This window comes from Pteropus vampyrus, unplaced genomic scaffold, assembly GCF_000151845.1.
Source record: "Pteropus vampyrus isolate Shadow unplaced genomic scaffold, Pvam_2.0 Scaffold430, whole genome shotgun sequence".
NCBI classification, from domain to species: domain Eukaryota; kingdom Metazoa; phylum Chordata; class Mammalia; order Chiroptera; family Pteropodidae; genus Pteropus; species Pteropus vampyrus.
The window spans coordinates 172,468-189,941 of NW_011889211.1; the positions used below are offsets into that span (position 1 = coordinate 172,468).

Here is a 17,474-nt window from a genome sequence, read left to right on the forward strand (position 1 = left end):
CAGGCTCGGTGGGAACGTTAAGGAAAGCAGACCTTGGCTCAGCGTTAAAATGAGATCGGACCTGCCCAGTGAGAGCGCAGTGTGACCAAGCTCACTGGGAGGGCTCGCACTCGCCATCAGGGGTAGGAGGGGCATTCTCGGCTGGGGGTGCAGGGGAGCGAGGGCTGGTCTGGCCAGAGCTGAGGCCTCTGGGACCACCCGGTGGTTCCGAGTGGAGTGAGGGTGGTGGCGTAGCACGTGCTGCACAGTGGATGGACACGCGCCCCCTTCTCGTGGGTGAGGAGACAGGCCCCGGGAGAGGAGAGTCGCGCAGTAGGGCGTCACGTGGCTGGTAGACTTGGAGTCTGCTGGTCAGCCAGCCAGCATTTACTGGGTAACCCTGTCCCCTGGAACCAGGCTGGTGGAGGTGAGGTAGGTTCTGGGTTAGGGCCTGGAGTCGCTCCAGTGGAACCTTTTGGAAAACCCAGCCAGCCCCAAAGACCCCTCTGGGGGGCGGGCAGCAAGTGCCTTGTACTCAGGCTGGAGATGAAGCGGTTTGGGGGAGGCGGGGTCAGCCTCGTGCCTCGGCAGCGGCAGCGGCTCAGTCTTGATCACGGTGGGAACGAGGCAATGGCCTTGAGGCGATCCAGAGGTCGTAAAAGCCCCGGAGGAGGTACCGTTATCACCTATCTCAGGTGAGGAAAGGGGGGCACAGAGCAGTGGGTCACCCAAGGTCACACGGCCGGCCAGTTTGGGGACCAGAATTTGAACGTGTTAGAAGTGCTGGCTTTCGGTCCCTGCCCAGACCTGCTGAATGAGAGCCATTTAGGGGGCGGCCCAGCCTTCTGGGTCCGTAGCCGACTGGCGCTCACGTACGACAACCCCTGATACACACAAGCTTCTTGGTAGGGAAGAGCCAGGCACGATCTGCCCATTTTGTAGGTGAATAAACTGAGACCGGGGGGTGCAGCCACTCATCCCAGGACCTTAGCGCTGGCCCCCTATGTCCTGTTGTCTGATCACGTGGAAGGGGGCAGCGGGCAGAGGCAGGGCGCCCACTGGTGAGGGACACTGGGGCCAATCCCCTCCTGCCCCCATGCAGTGTGACCTTGGGCAAGTGACGTAACCTCTCTGTGCCTCGGTTTCTCTCCTCTGCAAACGGGAGCGATGATCGTCCCCATTTTAGAGATTGTCAAAGATTACATGAGTCGTGTGTGTGAAGAGCTTTGCACGGAGCTCAGTGCCCACAGAGAAAGCCTCGTGTTGCTGTCACTGGGGCAACTATTTCGGGAAGGGGTGACCCCTCGTAGGGAGATGAGAGTCGGTGAGGGGAAGGAGGGCTGAAGGAAGCCTTTGTCCAGGGCCCTAGCAGCCCCTGCTGGCCTGGCTTTGCATCTGAGGGGTGAGGTCCTGGGAGCCAGGGACCAGAGAGGGCCATCAACCTGTCCCAAGGCCCCCAGGAGTGGGCAGGACTTGCTTCTTGCCCCTCAGGATCCCGTTGGTGGCCGGGGCCACTGCAAGCCCTCTAGGACTGCAGAATCCGGGGGGAGAGGGCGTGTTGGTTCACGAACAGGGCTGTTGGTTCAGAACAGGGCAAGTAAGCGGCCAGCCGAGCCACTGCTGGCCCTCGCTGCGGCCCGCCGGCCCCAGGCCCCTGTGTCGGCCCTGCCTCCCCGGCCGCACCAGCCACCGCCCTCCCACCCCCCTACCCTTGCCCACCCGGTCTAACCCTTCCCTCACTTCCTTCCAGCCTCACACGCCTCTGGGAACGAGGTGCCCGGAGGGGAATGCAGTGGCCCAGGTACGGACGGGGCCATCTGGCCTGGGGGGCGGGGGGGGGCTGTCCTCTGCAAGGGGCCCCACTTCTGCGAGCACACTCCTGCCCACGAGCACCACCGTTGCAGCTGTCGCTGCCTCTGTGCTTCCTGCCCAGTGCAGGGTCTGTTCCCCATGCTGTTCCCTGGCCCGCGGCAGATCTGTGCGCTCTGCTCAGCCGTCTCGTTGGTTTTCACTGGTGTCTTCCTTCGTGATTCTTACCAGATTCGATTTCCCAGCAGCACGTGCCGGTATTTTAAATGTCCCCATTTTATAGAAAACGGGGAGACAGCCCCAAAGAAGTGACAGGACTAGTTTTTTAAGGCTAAAGAGCCAGGCCGAGAACCGACGTCCCCTTCCCCTCTGTCGGTACACACAGCTGCTTGGCCGTCACTTAGTGTGCACTTGCTGTATACCAGGTCCTGAGGGAAGCGGGCGGGGGATCCGGTCCGGGTGGGCGGTTTCCCGCGGGCTTCTTTGAGTTCGCTGGCCCCCGTGTCCTTGTCTGGTGATGGAGACGGCAACGATGACACAGTGACAAATAGCCGCCAGGGGCGTAGGAGCCTCCGGGCTGTTTGGTGTCAGGCGCTGAGGCCATTGAATCCTGAGCTCCTGCCCGGAGCCGGGCCGTGTGGTCAGGTGATGTGAGAAAGCTGCCTCTGCCTCCACCCCAGTCCCCCACGCCGCTCACCTGTCCCCGCCCTCCGCAGCCGCCGTCAACAACAGCTCGGACACCGAGAGCATCCCATCGCCCCACGCCGAGGCCACCAAGGACGCAGGGCAGAATGGGCCCAAGCCCCCCCCCGCCCTGAGCACCGACGTGACGCCCGCTGAACCGCCCACCCCACCTCCAGAGGACGCCCCGGCCCCCGCCGAGCCCACTCCGGCCCCTGAAGCCACGGGCCCACCCACACCCCCACTGGCACCCCCATCGCCTGCCGCGCCCCCTCCCGTGGTCCCCAAGGAGGAGAAGGATGAAGAGGCCGCCTCAGTGCCCCCAGCGGTGGCGGAGGGTGGGGACCAGAAGCCCCCTGTGGCCCAGGAGCTGGCAGCAGACGCGGGCCCGAGAGAAGAGCCCGGCCAGGCGCCCCCCGCCCAGCCCATCAAGGCCGAGTGCAAGGAGGAGGCCTTGGAGGAGGGGCCCGACAAGGTCAAGGGGGCTGCAGAGGCGGCTGCCGAACCCGCGCCCGAGGTGCCACTCAAGGTGGAGAAGAAGGAGGGGGGCGGGGGCCCCGGCGGCAAAGCCACCCCGGCCAAGGGCTCGGGGGCCCCCCAGGACAGCGACTCCAGCGCCACCTGCAGTGCCGACGAGGTGGACGAGCCCGAGGGGGCCGCCGACAAGAGCCGGTGAGTGCCAGGCCGGTCGCGGCCGCCGCCTTTTCACGCTGCAGGCGCCTGGAGAGCATCTACTCTGCGGGGAGACAGCAGGCGGGAGGCAGGGCCTGTGCCCGCCCCAGGGGGGCGTGGTCTCGCGGGTTGGGGGCGACCCCCAACACAGCCCAGACAGCGAGGTCCAGCCGGCAGGGCCACCGGCGGCCTCCACCAGCGGTGGCCCTGACACACTGCTCCCCTCCCAGGCTCTGCTCCGCTCCCGGAGCTGGGCCCTGTCCCTCCAGGCCCTGGGAATGCTGGATTTTAGCCACTTGCAGCACAAACACGTGGGGACCCTAAGGTGCTGATACACCCCAGCCGGGGCCGAGGGCGGGCGGCCGAGGGCAGCAGCGTGAGACCCGCTCTGCTCACGTCCAGGCGGCTGGAGAAATTGTTTCCTAGCGAGGCAGGCGGGTCATTCTTATTTTGACTGAAAACAGTGCGGTCTACTTTCTCTCCTCACGTCTCGGAAAACATTCTGGGCAGAGCCAGAGGGAGGAAAATCTGACTTTCAAATCCGGCGTGTTCGCTCGGAGCCGCTTCCTCTGGCCCATGATTCACCTTGGGGCATGTTAAAATGACAAGTTCTAGAACATTCCATAGGAAAATCAGATTCGGTCCGTGCTCTCTGGGTCTCTATATGTTCCGCAAAAGCGAGTGAGCCACATGGGCCTCTGCTTCTCGTGTCCGGCGGTCCCTGGTGGCCACCGCTAGCAGGAACCCCTCCCCTTTGGTGTGAGAAGCAGAGGTTTGGGTGGGCGGCCCCCCCCTGAGCAGCGGCTGGGCCGACAGGGCCTGAGGACGCAGAGTTCCTGAGCTTCTAGCCCAGCGGGCATAGCTCGGAAGACAGTGCTCGTGGCGGCTCAGTCTGCAGGGGCATCTCAGCCAGGATCTCTCGTGCCTGGATAATAGGGTCAGGGCGGGTGGCTCCCCATCCCACTCCTGGCGGCCATGGGGACATGTTTCTGCTCTCAGCGAGATGAGTGCTGAGCTCATGGGGCAGCCATGCCGATAAGCGGCCTCCTGGGGTCTGTGTTTTGGGTACGTATGGCTGGCTCAGGCTGGAGGCTCGGAGGGGAGGGTTGGCCTGAGTCTCATCAGCCCCCCTGGACCCCACAGGCCAAGCACCTTTTAGCCTCTCCCCGCCTCCTCCAACGGCCGCACCCAGGGACGTGTTCTTCCCTTCCCAGCTGGGCCTGGCTTTCTTCCACGCTTCCTGCCTGCACGGCCAGCATTCCGTCCCCTGGGAACAAGCGCCATGGGCGAGGAGTCAGGACACCTGGTTTGTCACGCCCTGTGCAACTGAGCCCAGGCCCCGCCCATGGGGTAAGGCTGGCCTGTGGCCAGCCTGCTGACCTCTCCCTGGCCAGCAGCCCGCCTTTCCTCCCTCCCTTCCCTGGCCACTCAGGGCCAAGAGGGCACCGGAGGGCACGGCGAGGTCTGTCAGAGCGTGTCCCGGCAGCCAGGGCTTCTTGGAGGGGTCGGTGGGCCGGAGGGGGGGCCCCTGGATACCCCCAGACCCTAGTCGCCCCCCTCTCCTGACAGCCTTGGCGCAGTGACATGGGCGTCCCTGGACAGACACAAGAGACTGTGGTCTGGGTCCCTGCCTGGCGACTTTGGGAGAGAAAACTATATCCTGCCTGGTTGTTTTGATTCTCCGTCACTCTGCCAGGCACCTGCGCCAGGGACTTTTCTTGGGCCACAGCCAGAGATGGCGGCTTTGATTGCAAACACAGCCTTGGACTTGCCGGCCCTCTCCTGTTGCATTTCCCAGAGGTGGCGCCTGGGTCCTTTAGGGCAGGGCGGGGCCTTCAGAAAGTGCTTTCCCCTGGGACCCAGCTTTCTCCTCTGTAAGCTGGGTGTCCCCACTTAAGGGTTCTTGTGAGGATGGTGGCGTTACTGGACGTAAACTCCTAGCCCGATGCTGGGCCCACGGTGTCTGCCCCTTTTCAGAACAGCTTCAGTGACTCCCGGGGTCACATCTGGAGGGGGCCAGAGTGTGGCTTCTTCTGCTGGGCCCTGGGACTTTAAAAGCATCGAAACAGCAGTTTCTCCTTGATTCCTTTATTCCGATGCATAGGGCCCCAGTGTGTGCCAGGCACCGTTCCAGGCTCCGGGGAGCTTACGTTCTGGCGAGGTAGACCAGTCCGAGGGCGGAACCGTAGAGCAGTAAAGCGGACGCTCCTGTGGCGATGGAAGCGTCGGGGGGTCGGGGGGTCGGGGGCGGCGGGCGGAGCAGTCAGGAGGCCTGCCCGAGGGGGCGACACTGCAGGATGGTTTCAGCCTGCACTGCGAGGCACGGGAGGAAACGGCCAGTGCAAAGGGTCTGTGGCTGCAGGAACTTGTGTCCGGCACACTGGGAAGAGGCCTGTGGCAGGGAGTGGGGTGCGGTGTGGGGAGCGAGGAGAGGGAGGGGGTCACAGAGGTGGGCAGGGCCCTGCAGGCCAGGGTGAGCAGTCGGGGTTTCCTCCTGGGGGCAGAGGGGGCAACGTGACCACGTGTGTGTGGTCACAGGTCTCGAGCCCGCCTTCCCTCGCCCTCCTAGCCCCAGCTTGGTAGCAGGGACTGTCCCAGCCTGGTGGTAGTGGGGTCTGAGGCAGGCGCAGAGGGGACACGCGTTCGCAGGCCCAGTGCACCCTGTCACCCCTCCCCAGCGCTGGCCTTCCAGCCTGGGAAGAGAAACCACAGTGACAGGAAGATGGCCGACCTGTTCAGCACCTGGTTTTGTTCTCAACACTACACGTGTGTTCCCGTGGCCTGGGAGGGCACGACCATTCCACACCCCTTTACGGATGAGGGAACTGAGGCACAGCTGGTGATACCGCATGGCCGGAGGTGGGATTTGAACCGGAAGCCCAAGCTCTGAACGACAGGGCGGGTGGGCGAGGCAGGGCCCCCGGCAGCTCCCGGCCTCGCTGCCACCGTCCCCCTGCCTCCCGGATCACGTGTGCCGTGCCAGGCTCCCAGCGCCCCTGTCCTGTCCCCCAGCCTCCAGGGAGGAAAATAAAAGCCGCTGTCTTGCAGGAAAACAAAGGGAAGAGGAGGCGGGAGGGAGGCGCCCGCCCACCGCACCAGGGAGGTGGGGCGCGTGGGTGCCCCATCTTCTCGCTCCCTCGTGGGCGCAGGACCCTTGGGTTCTCAGACGCCACAGGGAGAGGTCAGGCTGGCAGCAGGAGCCCTCTCGTCAACCGTGCGGTGCTCACCCATGCCCTGGTCCCCCCGAGCTCCCATCTCCCCCTGGGGGCGGGCCTCCGTGTGTGGTCCCTGGCCATGCCTGCCGAGAGCCTTTGAGAGGCAGCCCCTGGTCCCCTCCCCTCCAATCTGCCTGGGTGTAGAGTTGTATGGAAACCAAGGCGGATGCAGGCCTGAGTAGGAGGACCTGCTCCACTGACAATCAGCGGGACACTTCGCTTTATATGTGTAAATGTTCTTGTATCTCTCTACACGGTTACAGTGTATCTCTGTGTAATAATATTGTATCTCGACACAGTTACATTTACACAGAGATAAAAGTTTTTATTTCAACTTAAAATTTGTATTTTAAAGTACTTTCGTATTTTTATAAATTGGATAGCATAAGTATTATTTTATCGTTCATGGAAACGGCATAGCTAATATATCAAACCCTTGATGTCATGGTTAGCAAAAAAAGATAAAAGATATCTCAGTATCTTTTTTTCCTTTGTTGGGATATAGTTCACGTACCACGCAGTTCACCCATTTGAAGTGCACAGTTCAGCGGGCTTTTAATATATTCATGGAGCTGTTCGGCCGTGACCACAATTCCAGAACATTTTCGTCACCCCCTCAGAAAACCCGTTCCCACTTAAAAGTCACCCCTCAGCCCCCACCCGCAGCCGTCCACTGCCAATCTTCCTATAGCTCTGTCGATTGGCCTTTTCTGGACGTTTCGCACAAATGGAGCCACGTCACTGTGGGCTCCGGCGACTGCCCTCTCTGAGCGTCGTGCTTTCTCGGCTCATCCTCGTCGTAGCGCGTGTCAGTGCTGGGCTCCTCCGGGTGTCTGTGTGCACAGGCGTCCTCGGTTCCCGTGGGCACACACCTAGCAGTGGATTTGCCGGGTCAGATGGTCCCTCTGTGACCCGCCTCCCGAGGGATCGCCAGGCTGTTTGCCAAAGTGGCTGTGGTGTATTCGTTTTTGAATTTAAGGTTACAATTGCAAGTCGTTTTAAATGGAGGATGATAAGTAGAGGTGAGGGGTGGGGAGGAGAGGCTGGGCGTGCTGGCAGTTGCTGTCGAGGTGGGGATTGCCTGGATAGGTGAGGGCATAGCCGCTGGGACCTGGTCGGGTGCCTCGGCCCGAGGGAGGTGGGCAGGACGGGGCGGGGCCCAAGTCCAGGGGGCGGGGAAAGACAGCAGGAAAGGCCTCAGGTGGTCCTCAGAGTGTGAGCGGGCTCTGGACTGGTCGAGGGAGGGGAGGACGGGAACAGGGTGAGCCTGGTGGGGTGAAAAGGGGGTCAATGGGCGTGGCCAAGTCAGGGTGACTTTCCTCTGGGCCGGCCCAGCTGCGTGCCGTGGGCAGCCCCAGTGGCATCTCTGAGTCTGTCTCCACTCAGCCGAGCGTGTGGCAGATGCGGGCGGAGGTAGTGCCCGCAGGCCTGGCCTGTCACAGACCACGGTCCCCCCACCGCAGATGGAGCCCAGGCCGTGCGTCACGTGTCTGCTCCGTTTGTCTGCGGGGAGGAGCCTGCTGCTCCGACCCCCTTCACCGGCGCCAGGCACGGGCTGCGGGGCACTGGGAAGCTCGAACATGCCTTGGCCGCCACGGTCTCACCTCAAAGGCAGCGGCCGTGGCTTACATTCTGCACGTGGCATCGGTACAGACACAGCGCATGGCGGGGTCTGTGCCTGCAGGACCCCCGGGCTCTGACCTCTGGCTGAAGCAGTTTGCCCTCTGGCTGAATCCTAGCTCACAACTGATGCCCTCATGTGCTGCTGGATCATCTGGCTGGCTCTGGCACCCTGTAGGCAGACACTGGATTCTGGGTTCCTTCCGTGCACCCCAAGCATAGCGCCAGAGTGCCCATTAAGTACAGGTCCCCCTGGGAATTGAGAGCTGAGCTGGAACCAGGCAGCCCCAGTGGGCAAGCAAGGGAGCCAGGTGGGGAGTGTGGCAGGGTGCTCGGCCCAGGGCCATGGCGTCCTGGAAATCCCTGAAGAGTTTTTGAAGGCGGTGACACCCACGAGCAGCTCGGGGGCCACCCCCAGGGCAGGCCCTGACCAGGTGCCCAGGCACCCACGCCCTGCACTGGAGTGACCCTGTCCCCGACACCTGCTTCGGCCTCACTTTGTGCCTTGCACAGGCACAGTGCCCAGTTCCAAATGTCGGCAGCACACGGACGTGACCTCGCTTTCGGGGACGAGGCACCCACAGGCCCAGTGCAGCGCTGTGGCTGACAGGTGGACAGTGCCCACACTGACCCTGCGGCCCACCCCCTTTTAGCGTCTCGGTAAATGGTTTGTGGGCGGGGCTCCAGGCAGTGGGACATTCTGGTTAAGCAGGTGGGCCCCACACTGCCTCCGGTCAGCAGGGCCCACCCAGCTGCCTGCCCAAGGCCCCACGCTGGCGCCCGAGCCGCTTGTACGTGAGGGACGCACAGTCTCCCTGAATCTCTTAAGCTCGTCAGGCCTTCGTCGGGCTGATTCTTGGGCTTCCTGGCGTCTTCAAAGGGCCGCGTGTGGTCTGGGCTCTGAGTCTGGGCTTCTCTGGGGCTTTCCTTGCTTTGGGCCGTCTCGGGGGAGTGTTGGCTCCCAGCCTGGGCCTCCGGGCTGGGGTTGGAGGGACTCTCAGGGACCTGCGTGGGCCAGAGGAGAGAAGGGAGAGCCACCTCCCAGTGACGCTAGCTGTTTGCCTCTGCTCCTCCGTGGTTCAGGGCTGGAGCCGGGGGAGCCAGCTGTGAGCCATGGGCCTGATGCTTGTCTCCCCCTCAGGCTGCTGTCACCACGGCCCAGCCTTCTCACCCCGACGGGTGACACCAGAGCCAACGCCTCACCCCAGAAGCCGCTGGACCTGAAGCAGCTGAAGCAGCGGGCGGCTGCCATCCCCCCCATTGTGAGTGCTGGGCCCCCACCTCCCTCGCCGAGCAGGGCAGCAGCCCCCTTGCCCGTCTGACCGTCACTTCCTGTCCAGGAAAACAGCAGACCAGGCCAGGGCAGGGTGGGCAGGGTGGGCAGGGGTGGGCGGGGCCGGCATCTGCACCCTTGCTCTTCCCAGCCACCTCCTGCTTCCTGGAGAAATCCCCATGGAGACAGGGCACGAACAGCGCGGGGCACTGTAGTCGTGCTGGGTGGGGCTCCCAGGAGCTGGGGGACTTGGCCTGCGGGACCCCTCCCTCTGTCCTCCTGGCCCAGTGCCCTCGGCGGCCCTGGGAGTCGGCTCGGCTTTCCCTCCCTCCATGCCCCCACCCTGCCTCACCCACCGAGGGTTTTCCAGAAGCAGGCACGGGGCCGTGGGAAGGCAGGAAGTCCCCTGGCTGTCACAGCACCTCAGAGAGAAGGGTGGGGGCCCCGCCAGTTCTAAATGTGAGGTCCTTTGGGGAAGGCCCCCGCGGAAGAGTCTCCAGGCCCAGCAGGCGGCCCCTTGGAGGCACCCCTCCCTCGTGGTGGCCCGCTGCCAGAGCTGTCACCCTCAGGGCCTGGCCTTCCTTGGCTGAAGACTCTGTGCTGACCAGGGCTTTTTACGTGAGGAGCACAGGGTGTGCTGACTGCACTGCCCCTCACCCGAGGCCAGGCACCGTCCCGTTTGTCAGCCCCGATCTCTTGGAGACCCAGAGAGACTTGGGGTGCGGGCTGGGCGGGGAGGGTGACAGGCAGCTGGGATGGACGGGCACACTCCACACCCTTTACAAAGACCTGCCCTCCTGACCTTCAACCTGTGTGCCCCTGCGCATGCCGCTGCCTCTTTCTGGCCCCAGTTCCCGGCTGGCCAGACACAGGAGGCCTACAAGGCTTTTCTCTCATCTCTGTGGACTACAGACGGCCAGTAAAGATGCTCATTTCTCCTGCTCCCCTCAGCAGGTCACCAAAGTCCACGAGCCCCCCCGGGAGGACACGGCTCCCCCAAAGCCAGCTCCCCCAACCCCACAGCACCTGCAGCCAGAGAGCAGCACCGCCCAGCAGTCCAGCAACAGCCCTCGAGGCAAAAGCAGGAGCCCCGTGCCTCCTGCAGAGAAGGAGGGTGAGTGTGGCTGGTGGCTGAGGGGGTGCAGGGAGGGAGGGGCCGGTGGGTGGGATGGGGGCGTGTATGTCTGGAGCTGCTCTCCAGACTCCCAGCCTGTAGTGGCAGAGCAGGCCGAGCAACCGAGGGAGACGGGGGTGAAGCCGTGGGAAGAGTGGGGACCGCCGTGGCTGGCGAAGCCGTGTTTCTCTGAGGCGGGCACTCACTGTCCTCAGCCAGAGCCACCGTGTGGCAGTGCGGACCTGGGATGGTTTTTCTTCCAGAGAAGCCAGAAATCTGTTATTTTTATATGAAATCTTCTAGCTTCCTAACGCTGGCAATTTTCAAATGCGTAAAAACACGCGCACGCACAGAAACACGCCTGCGCCTCAGCCTGGGTTCGCGTGGCTTCTGGAACCGCAGGCGAGGCTCCGCACCTGGCTGGCGGCAGCTCTGCCCCTTGCGGCTCTCATCCTGACCTCGTTGCAGGCCGAGGTCGCTGGGTTCACTGGGGAGCTGGGGGGTGACGCCGCGAGCAGCTGTGATCCCGCGGCCGGCTGGGACGTGCTTTATTCCCACCACGTGAGGCTCAAGGCCAGCGGACAGGCGGGGGGCGTGTTTCTTGTTCTCTGAATTTCCTGTCCCCAAAGGGGCACTCTTTCCGGACTTGGCCCAGCACTCAGAGGATGCTGTTGGTGTGCCCCAGGCCCTGGGGGCTGACCCCCATGCTGGGCTAGCCCAGCCTCTTGCTGGCTGCTCCAGGGGTCTGACGGAGAAGGGCCCCAGGCGGCCCTCCCTGACGCGCGCAGCCCCGGAACGGGCTCAGGGGGTCAGTGCCACCTGCACCCCCGCCCACCTTGGTCCAGCATCCGTCCTTCTCTAGAAAGCCAGGCTGGTCCTCGGCCACGGGCCTCCTTGAGGGTGGTGCTGGGTGCATCCCAAAGTGGCACAGGCCTGCCAGCCACCACCGTCTCATCCGCCTGCCCCACCTGCCTCGCCATGGCTTCTCCTGCTGCAGGAAGCCTCAGGCGCCACCCACACGGGCAGGCATGCGTCCTGGCTGGCCCACGGGCCGTCGAGCTCGGACACTAGTCGAACACCTACGCTTGCCCACCAGCGGGCCGGGCAGCGAGGCTGCGGCAGCGAGCGGGGTACGGTCCTCGCCGCAGGGAGCTGCCGTGTCCGTGGGTGAGAAGGGCCTCACGCCAGGGCCTGTGCACGGGAGCAAGATAACGTCAGAGTCGTTCATGCAGCGAAAGAGCGTGGGGGGGGGGGCGACGGGCTCAGGGAAGGGGCCTCGGCGAAGAGGAGTCAGTTGCGGGAGGACCTGGGGAAAGAGCACTTCCGGCCACGGCACATGCGGACCCCGGGGTCAGGGACGAGCCTGCTGTGTCTGGGGAGCTGCCGGCAGGTTGTGTGGCTGAGAGGGAGATGGGGGACCAGAGGGTGTGGGGCCTCGCGGGCCACGGGCCTGCGGTGATCTTGTCTTGGGTGCCGCAAAGCTTTTGTTTGCTAAAGGGATTTTAAGTGCGCGCACATACGTGTGTGTTGCGGGGAATCCCATTCCCATTTCGGGAAGATCTCTGGCTATTGTCAAGGACAAAGGGCTGCAAGGAGTCGAGGCAGATGGAGGAGGCCACAGTGCTCTCCCTGGCCATCGACGGTGGCAGCCCGGACCGCACGGGTGACTGCGGGGAAGAGGAAGAGGGAGCTTTTTCAGAGGGCAAAGCCAGCGGGACCTGCCGATGCACGAGGCAGGATGTCTGCCTCCGCCCGGGACCCATGCTGGGCCCGGGATGCCCGTGACGGGGTGTGTGTTGCTGAGTGAGGGTGCAGGGAGGCCACGGGGTCTGGCTCGGGAAGGGCATTCCCGGTTCAGGCCACCACCAGCCCAGGGCAGGTAGCTACATAGTGATGTCAGGAGCCCAAGCAGCTTTGGCCGATGTCAGATCTGAGCAGGGCCGGGCCACCCGGGACCAGGCAGGGCTGGCTGGGACCGGTGGCAGTCCCTGTCCTGGGGGAGGGGTGGGGGAGTGAGCCCCCACCCTCAGTGCCTGCACCTGGTTCCCGGCCCATCTGCACGGTGGAGGCTATTTCCAGGACTGGCTCCCCACGGGAGGCGGCACACCTGGCATCGGGCACGGCCTGTGTCCTGGGCTGTGCTCTCAGGCACACGTGTGAACTCGACGCCCAGCGCTGCCTCTCCGGTCGCCTGGCTCTTGCATGGAGCCGCTCGACCAGGCCAGCCCCTTGGGCTCCCCTGGGCCCAGCCGGAGGAACAGGTTGTCTCTCCAGGCTGTCGGCCGCCTGCCCAGCCTGGCCCGGCCCCAAGTTTCCCTTCCAGCTCCGGAGGCCCCCGCCCCCGCCTGCTGCAGTCGAAGCCAAGCCCCGCATAGCGGCCGGGACGCGCCCGGGTTGGGTAGCTGGGCAGCAAGGTCCCCGGTGCTCGTGGGGCTCCCCGGCCCAGGGCAGGCCCTCTTGGAGCGTCTCCATTGGGGGCTGGTTGAGCGCGAGAATCTCCACATTGAGTTACTGCCCGCATCTGAGACCCTCTCCCTCCCCCCGGCCGCCGTGGGCCGCCCACTGCCCCAGGGCATGTTCATGGGCTCCGTCTCTCCTAGGAGAGAAATTGGGGGGTGCAGCGCACAGACTCCAGTCCCACCGGTCGTACCCGCAGCTGGCACCACGGGTCGATGCCGGCACTCACCCTCCCTGAAGGGCCTTCAGAGCTCCCCTTTGTCATCCGGAGGTGGCCCAAGAGATGACACCTGCCTGCCATTGGGGTCCCAGGCCTGGCCTTCGGGTGTCATATCCCCTGCCCCGCCTCTCAGCCCGTTCTCTCTGGATCGGTCCTTGGGCTTGACACCGAATGTCGAGGGAAAGGTTCAGGGCTGTGGACAGATTCGGCAGTGAGGGGCCAGCAGGAGAACCCCGCGAGGTCAGCATGTGCCCCTGGGCCTTTGGCCAAGTCCACTCGGTGTCCCCAGGCCTGAGAACGGTGGGGCCCGTCGTCACCCCGCTTGCTGGGGTCAGCACACATGGTGAGGGCTGAGGCCACAGTCTGCAGCCGACTCCCCGGCCGGTGGGCCTTCGACCAGGCGACTTCCCCTCTCCATGCCTTGGTTCGCCCCGCCCCCCGCCCCGTAGGCCGGAATAATCACAGTGGGCTCCTCGCAGGGCATTGTGAGGAGAGGTGAGTCGGTCCTAGCCTGGTGCCGCCCGAGGGAGGCTCTGGGGACTGTCACCCTCCCACTGCCCTGTTTCTCCATGCGGCTTAGGCTGGAGCTTAAGGGGTCACATCTGAGCTTAACCAAATATTTGCTGGTGACCTTCGAGAAGTCCGCTGATGTGACTGTGCTCAGCTTCCCCTCTGTAACCTGGCGAGTCTCGCCCTCGTGGCCTGCTGGGCGGCTGGTCCAGCTCCCGCCGCTGTGACACTCAGCACGGCGACGGGCAGGCTGGGCGTGCTGGGCGTCTGGACTCCCAGCCACCCTCACCCCTGCCCCAGCACGTACACGCCACTGCCTCTGACCACCTTCGTCACTGGGAGAGGTCAGCAGGCTTTTTTGGGAAAGGGCCAGATAGTAAATATTTTAGGCTTTGCGGGCCAGGCGGTCCGTGTTGCAACCGCTCAGCTCTGCTGTAGATGGTCAGGAGATGGGTGGACGTGACCAGGCTCCAGGACAAGTGGGTATGAACTCAGGCCCCGGCCTCCATGGTCACCCCCCAGCCTTGAGATGTGCCTGGGCCCCTGCTTCCCGGTACTGGGAGGGGGCTCGCGAGGTCTCAGCACTGGAACTCGAGCTCCTGAGACCCCCAAATGCACTCCCAACCTGCAGACTTGGGGGCCTCCATCATAGACGCCCCCATCACCACCACCAATTACTGTTGGCCAGGACCCTGTCCCTGCCCAGGCCCAGCACCGCAGACACGGAGAGGGCCGTGTTGGAGTGGGGGCAGCCTTGGCCATGGGGTTCCTGGGGGCTGGCCGAGCACAGCTGACCGTCCCACCTCGTCCCCTCCACAGAGAAGCCCGTGTTCTTTTCGGCCTTCGCTGCTGAGGGCCAGAAGCTGTCCGCGGAGACCCCGTGCTGGACGTCGGGCCTGCCCTTCTCCATGCCCCCTCGTGAGGTGATCAAGGCCTCGCCGCACGCCCCTGACCCCTCAGCCTTCTCCTACGCCCCGCCTGGTGAGTGGCTCGCCCGCGCTTGGGCTTCTCAGCTACCATGTGGAACCAGCTGATGCACAGTTATTGGGCACCAACTGTTTGCACTGGCTTGAACGGCATCAAAAGGATCTGAGTCTGACTGGACCCTCGGGAGGGATGGCCTGGCCAGTGACGGCGCAGGACGGGGTCTGTTGAGATTTGAGAACTCGGCAGAATCGTTGATGCTGGCGAGCCAGGCGGTGCTCCAGTGGCGAGGGGCAGCTTTGTCCTCCACCGGTGACTCAGAGCTAGAGAATGGGCAGCTGGAGAAGAAAGCCTGGGAGGGAGGGAGGGAAGGGGCGGGGAGGGGACGGCTTCGGTTATGGATAGACTCGGGCTGGGCGCGAGGTCCTTCCTGGGTTCCCCAGCCCTGCCGGGCCCCACCGGCATAGCGGGGGCCTGAGGAGGAAAGGCTGAGCTGAGCCGAGCTGACCCTGAGGGCAAGTGGGCCAGACGGGCCAGGAGAAGACCGGGGAAAGGCACACTGGGCAGTGGGGACAGCAGGTGCAGTGGTCCAGAGGCACGAAAGAGCAGAGGAAGCTTGCGAGACCGGGCAGGCTGCAGCGGTGAAAGCCTGGTGCCCGGCGGGCCTGGGGACTGTGGGCGCCCGGAGGGCTCACAGCACGGGGACGAGGTGAACCAGGAGACCTTCCACGGAGACCCCTCTTGTCCCTGGGTGGGAAGTGACTGGTGGAGGGTGGAGCGGAAACGGGGAGACCCGTTAAGGGATGAGTGAGCGGGCGGTGGCGTCTGCACCGAGGACATAGGTGGCTCCTCAGGACAGAGATGCAGGAGGGACACATGAGCACGGGGTAGGGGTAGGGAGAGGCCCGGGGAATCTGTTGGCAGAGGCGTGGCTGCTCTGTGATGGACAGACATGTGCCCCCCAGGTCACCCGCTGCCACTGGGCCTCCACGACAATGCCCGGCCCGTCCTGCCCCGCCCTCCCACCATCTCCAACCCTCCACCCCTCATCTCCTCCACCAAGCACCCCAGCGTCCTCGAGAGGCAGATGGGCGCCATCTCCCAGGTGAGGCGGTCTGGTGCCCAGACGACAGCCCCTTCCCCCTTCAGGGGTTACGTGGGGGCATTGGGACCAGCGATGTCTGGGTGGGGGCTGGGGTCATCTCTGTTCATGGCAGTGCTGAGGTCTGAGCTGGCCGGAGCCTGCCCCAGGGACATGGGACCTTGGGAGGTCACTTCATGGGGCGGTCAGGAGCCTGGGCTCTGCGGCCAGACCGTGCGGCCTTGCCGTTGGGCAAGATACTCAGCCTCTGTGCCTCGGTTTCCCCTCTGTGGGACGGAAGGCGAGCAGGCCCCGCAGCAGCCAGCATGTGCAGAGTGGCCATCTGCTTATAGATATGCCCCTTCCCCCCGTGGAGCGCAGGGTGGGGTCAAGGCGTCTCATTTTTGTGCTGCCTCGGGTTGCGATGGCTGCTGCACAGGGGAGGGCACTTGGGCGCAGGAGGGGCAGTGACTCGTCCACGGTCACCCAGTGGGGCAGCAGGGCCAGGCCCCTCCGGCTGCTGTGATGGGGTCTCCCTCCTCCTGAGCCCTCACAAAGGGGTTGTTTGTGGCTCTGGCTGGGCCGGGGCATGTGGTGGGGGGACTGTGGGGACTCCAGTGACCCCATGACCTCTGCCCCCACAGGGACTGTCGGTACAGCTCCATGTCCCGTACTCAGAGCATGCCAAGGCCCCCGTGGGCCCCATCACCATGGGGCTGCCCCTCGCTATGGACCCCAAGAAGCTGGGTAAGGATCAGGGGCCTCCCGGGCTTGGATCCAGCTGTCCGTGTCAGGGGGTTGAGGGGGACAGCTTGGCCTGTGGGACTCTGGCCTGAGTTTGGAGGGGTGGCGGTCCGGACCCCCTTGTAGTCCTGGGCCCCAGCCCCTGGGTGGGATGGGGTGGGCCATCCCGGTGGCACACGGCTCTGTCTCGCCTGTCCCCAGCACCCTTCAGTGGAGTGAAGCAGGAGCAGCTGTCCCCACGGGGCCAGGCTGGGCCACCGGAGAGCCTGGGGGTGCCCACGGCCCAGGAGTCGTCCGTGCTGAGAGGTGAGGCCCGAGGCGGGAATGGGGCCCTTTCCCCAACCTGCTGAGAAGCTCCCCGTCACAGTTGCCTTCCTCACCCTCTAGGGCCAGGGCACCCCTTGTTTGAGAATTCCGAGGGGGCCTCGCTGGTCACCAGGAGTCCCATCAGGGTGGCAGGTGCCGCAGACTTCAGCGCCCGTGTCTCATGTCTTCCAGGGACGTCCCTGGGCTCCGTTCCAGGAGGGAGCATCAGCAAAGGCGTCCCGAGCACGCGGGTACCTACCGAGAGCCCCATCACCTACCGGGGCTCCATCACCCACGTAAGTGCCTGGGGCGCAGCGGGGGAGGGGGGCCAGGGCAGGCTCACCAGGCAGCACCTCCAGATGTGGCTCTGACTGCCGGGCGAAGCAGCGGGCCAGCCCCTCTGTCCCCTCTATGTCACTGCATGGCACCTGCCTCAGTGGGTGGGGTGACAGTCCATTCTGTGCTCGTTTATCATGTCTACTCGGTGCCCAGCAAACCTAAACCGCAGCTACAAGGAGCTGGCCCGGTAGTGCTGGACGCGTGATCGCCAGCGGGCGATGCCAGACTGTCCGAGTTGAGTTCAGAGTATGCAAATCGCGTTGAATGCTGTGGCCGAGAATGCCTGGGGCTGTCGAGGCCGCAGAGGTGGGCCAGTGGGGACCTGCGGGAATGTCAGGGCACGGCGTGAGCCAAGGCCGAGAGGTCAGAGGGCGACGCGGCCACATTCGGCTGCAGGAGGGAGTACCAGGATTAGCTAGTGATGTCGCCCCATCTGAGCGCTTGCAGGGGGGCCCTTCTGCATCCCTCCTGGGTCAGGAATCGGGGGTCAGTTCTCTGAGCTCAGGGCTCCCGGTGTGTCCAGAAGCTGG

At 64.4% G+C, this 17,474-nt stretch overlaps 1 protein-coding gene across 1 annotated transcript in view; it reads left to right on the top strand.

Moving 5' to 3' along the window:
* Window positions 1–17,474, top strand: part of NCOR2 (nuclear receptor corepressor 2) — a 189,120-nt gene that overhangs the window by 146,841 nt on the left and 24,805 nt on the right. The window contains exons 22-30 of the mRNA XM_023523892.1: window positions 1,730–1,780; window positions 2,505–3,141; window positions 9,118–9,238; window positions 10,201–10,363; window positions 14,370–14,531; window positions 15,440–15,579; window positions 16,200–16,302; window positions 16,501–16,605; window positions 16,798–16,901. Of these exons, the coding sequence (XP_023379660.1) occupies window positions 1,730–1,780; window positions 2,505–3,141; window positions 9,118–9,238; window positions 10,201–10,363; window positions 14,370–14,531; window positions 15,440–15,579; window positions 16,200–16,302; window positions 16,501–16,605; window positions 16,798–16,901 (1,586 nt within the window). The remainder of the gene's footprint in view (window positions 1–1,729; window positions 1,781–2,504; window positions 3,142–9,117; window positions 9,239–10,200; window positions 10,364–14,369; window positions 14,532–15,439; window positions 15,580–16,199; window positions 16,303–16,500; window positions 16,606–16,797; window positions 16,902–17,474) is intronic.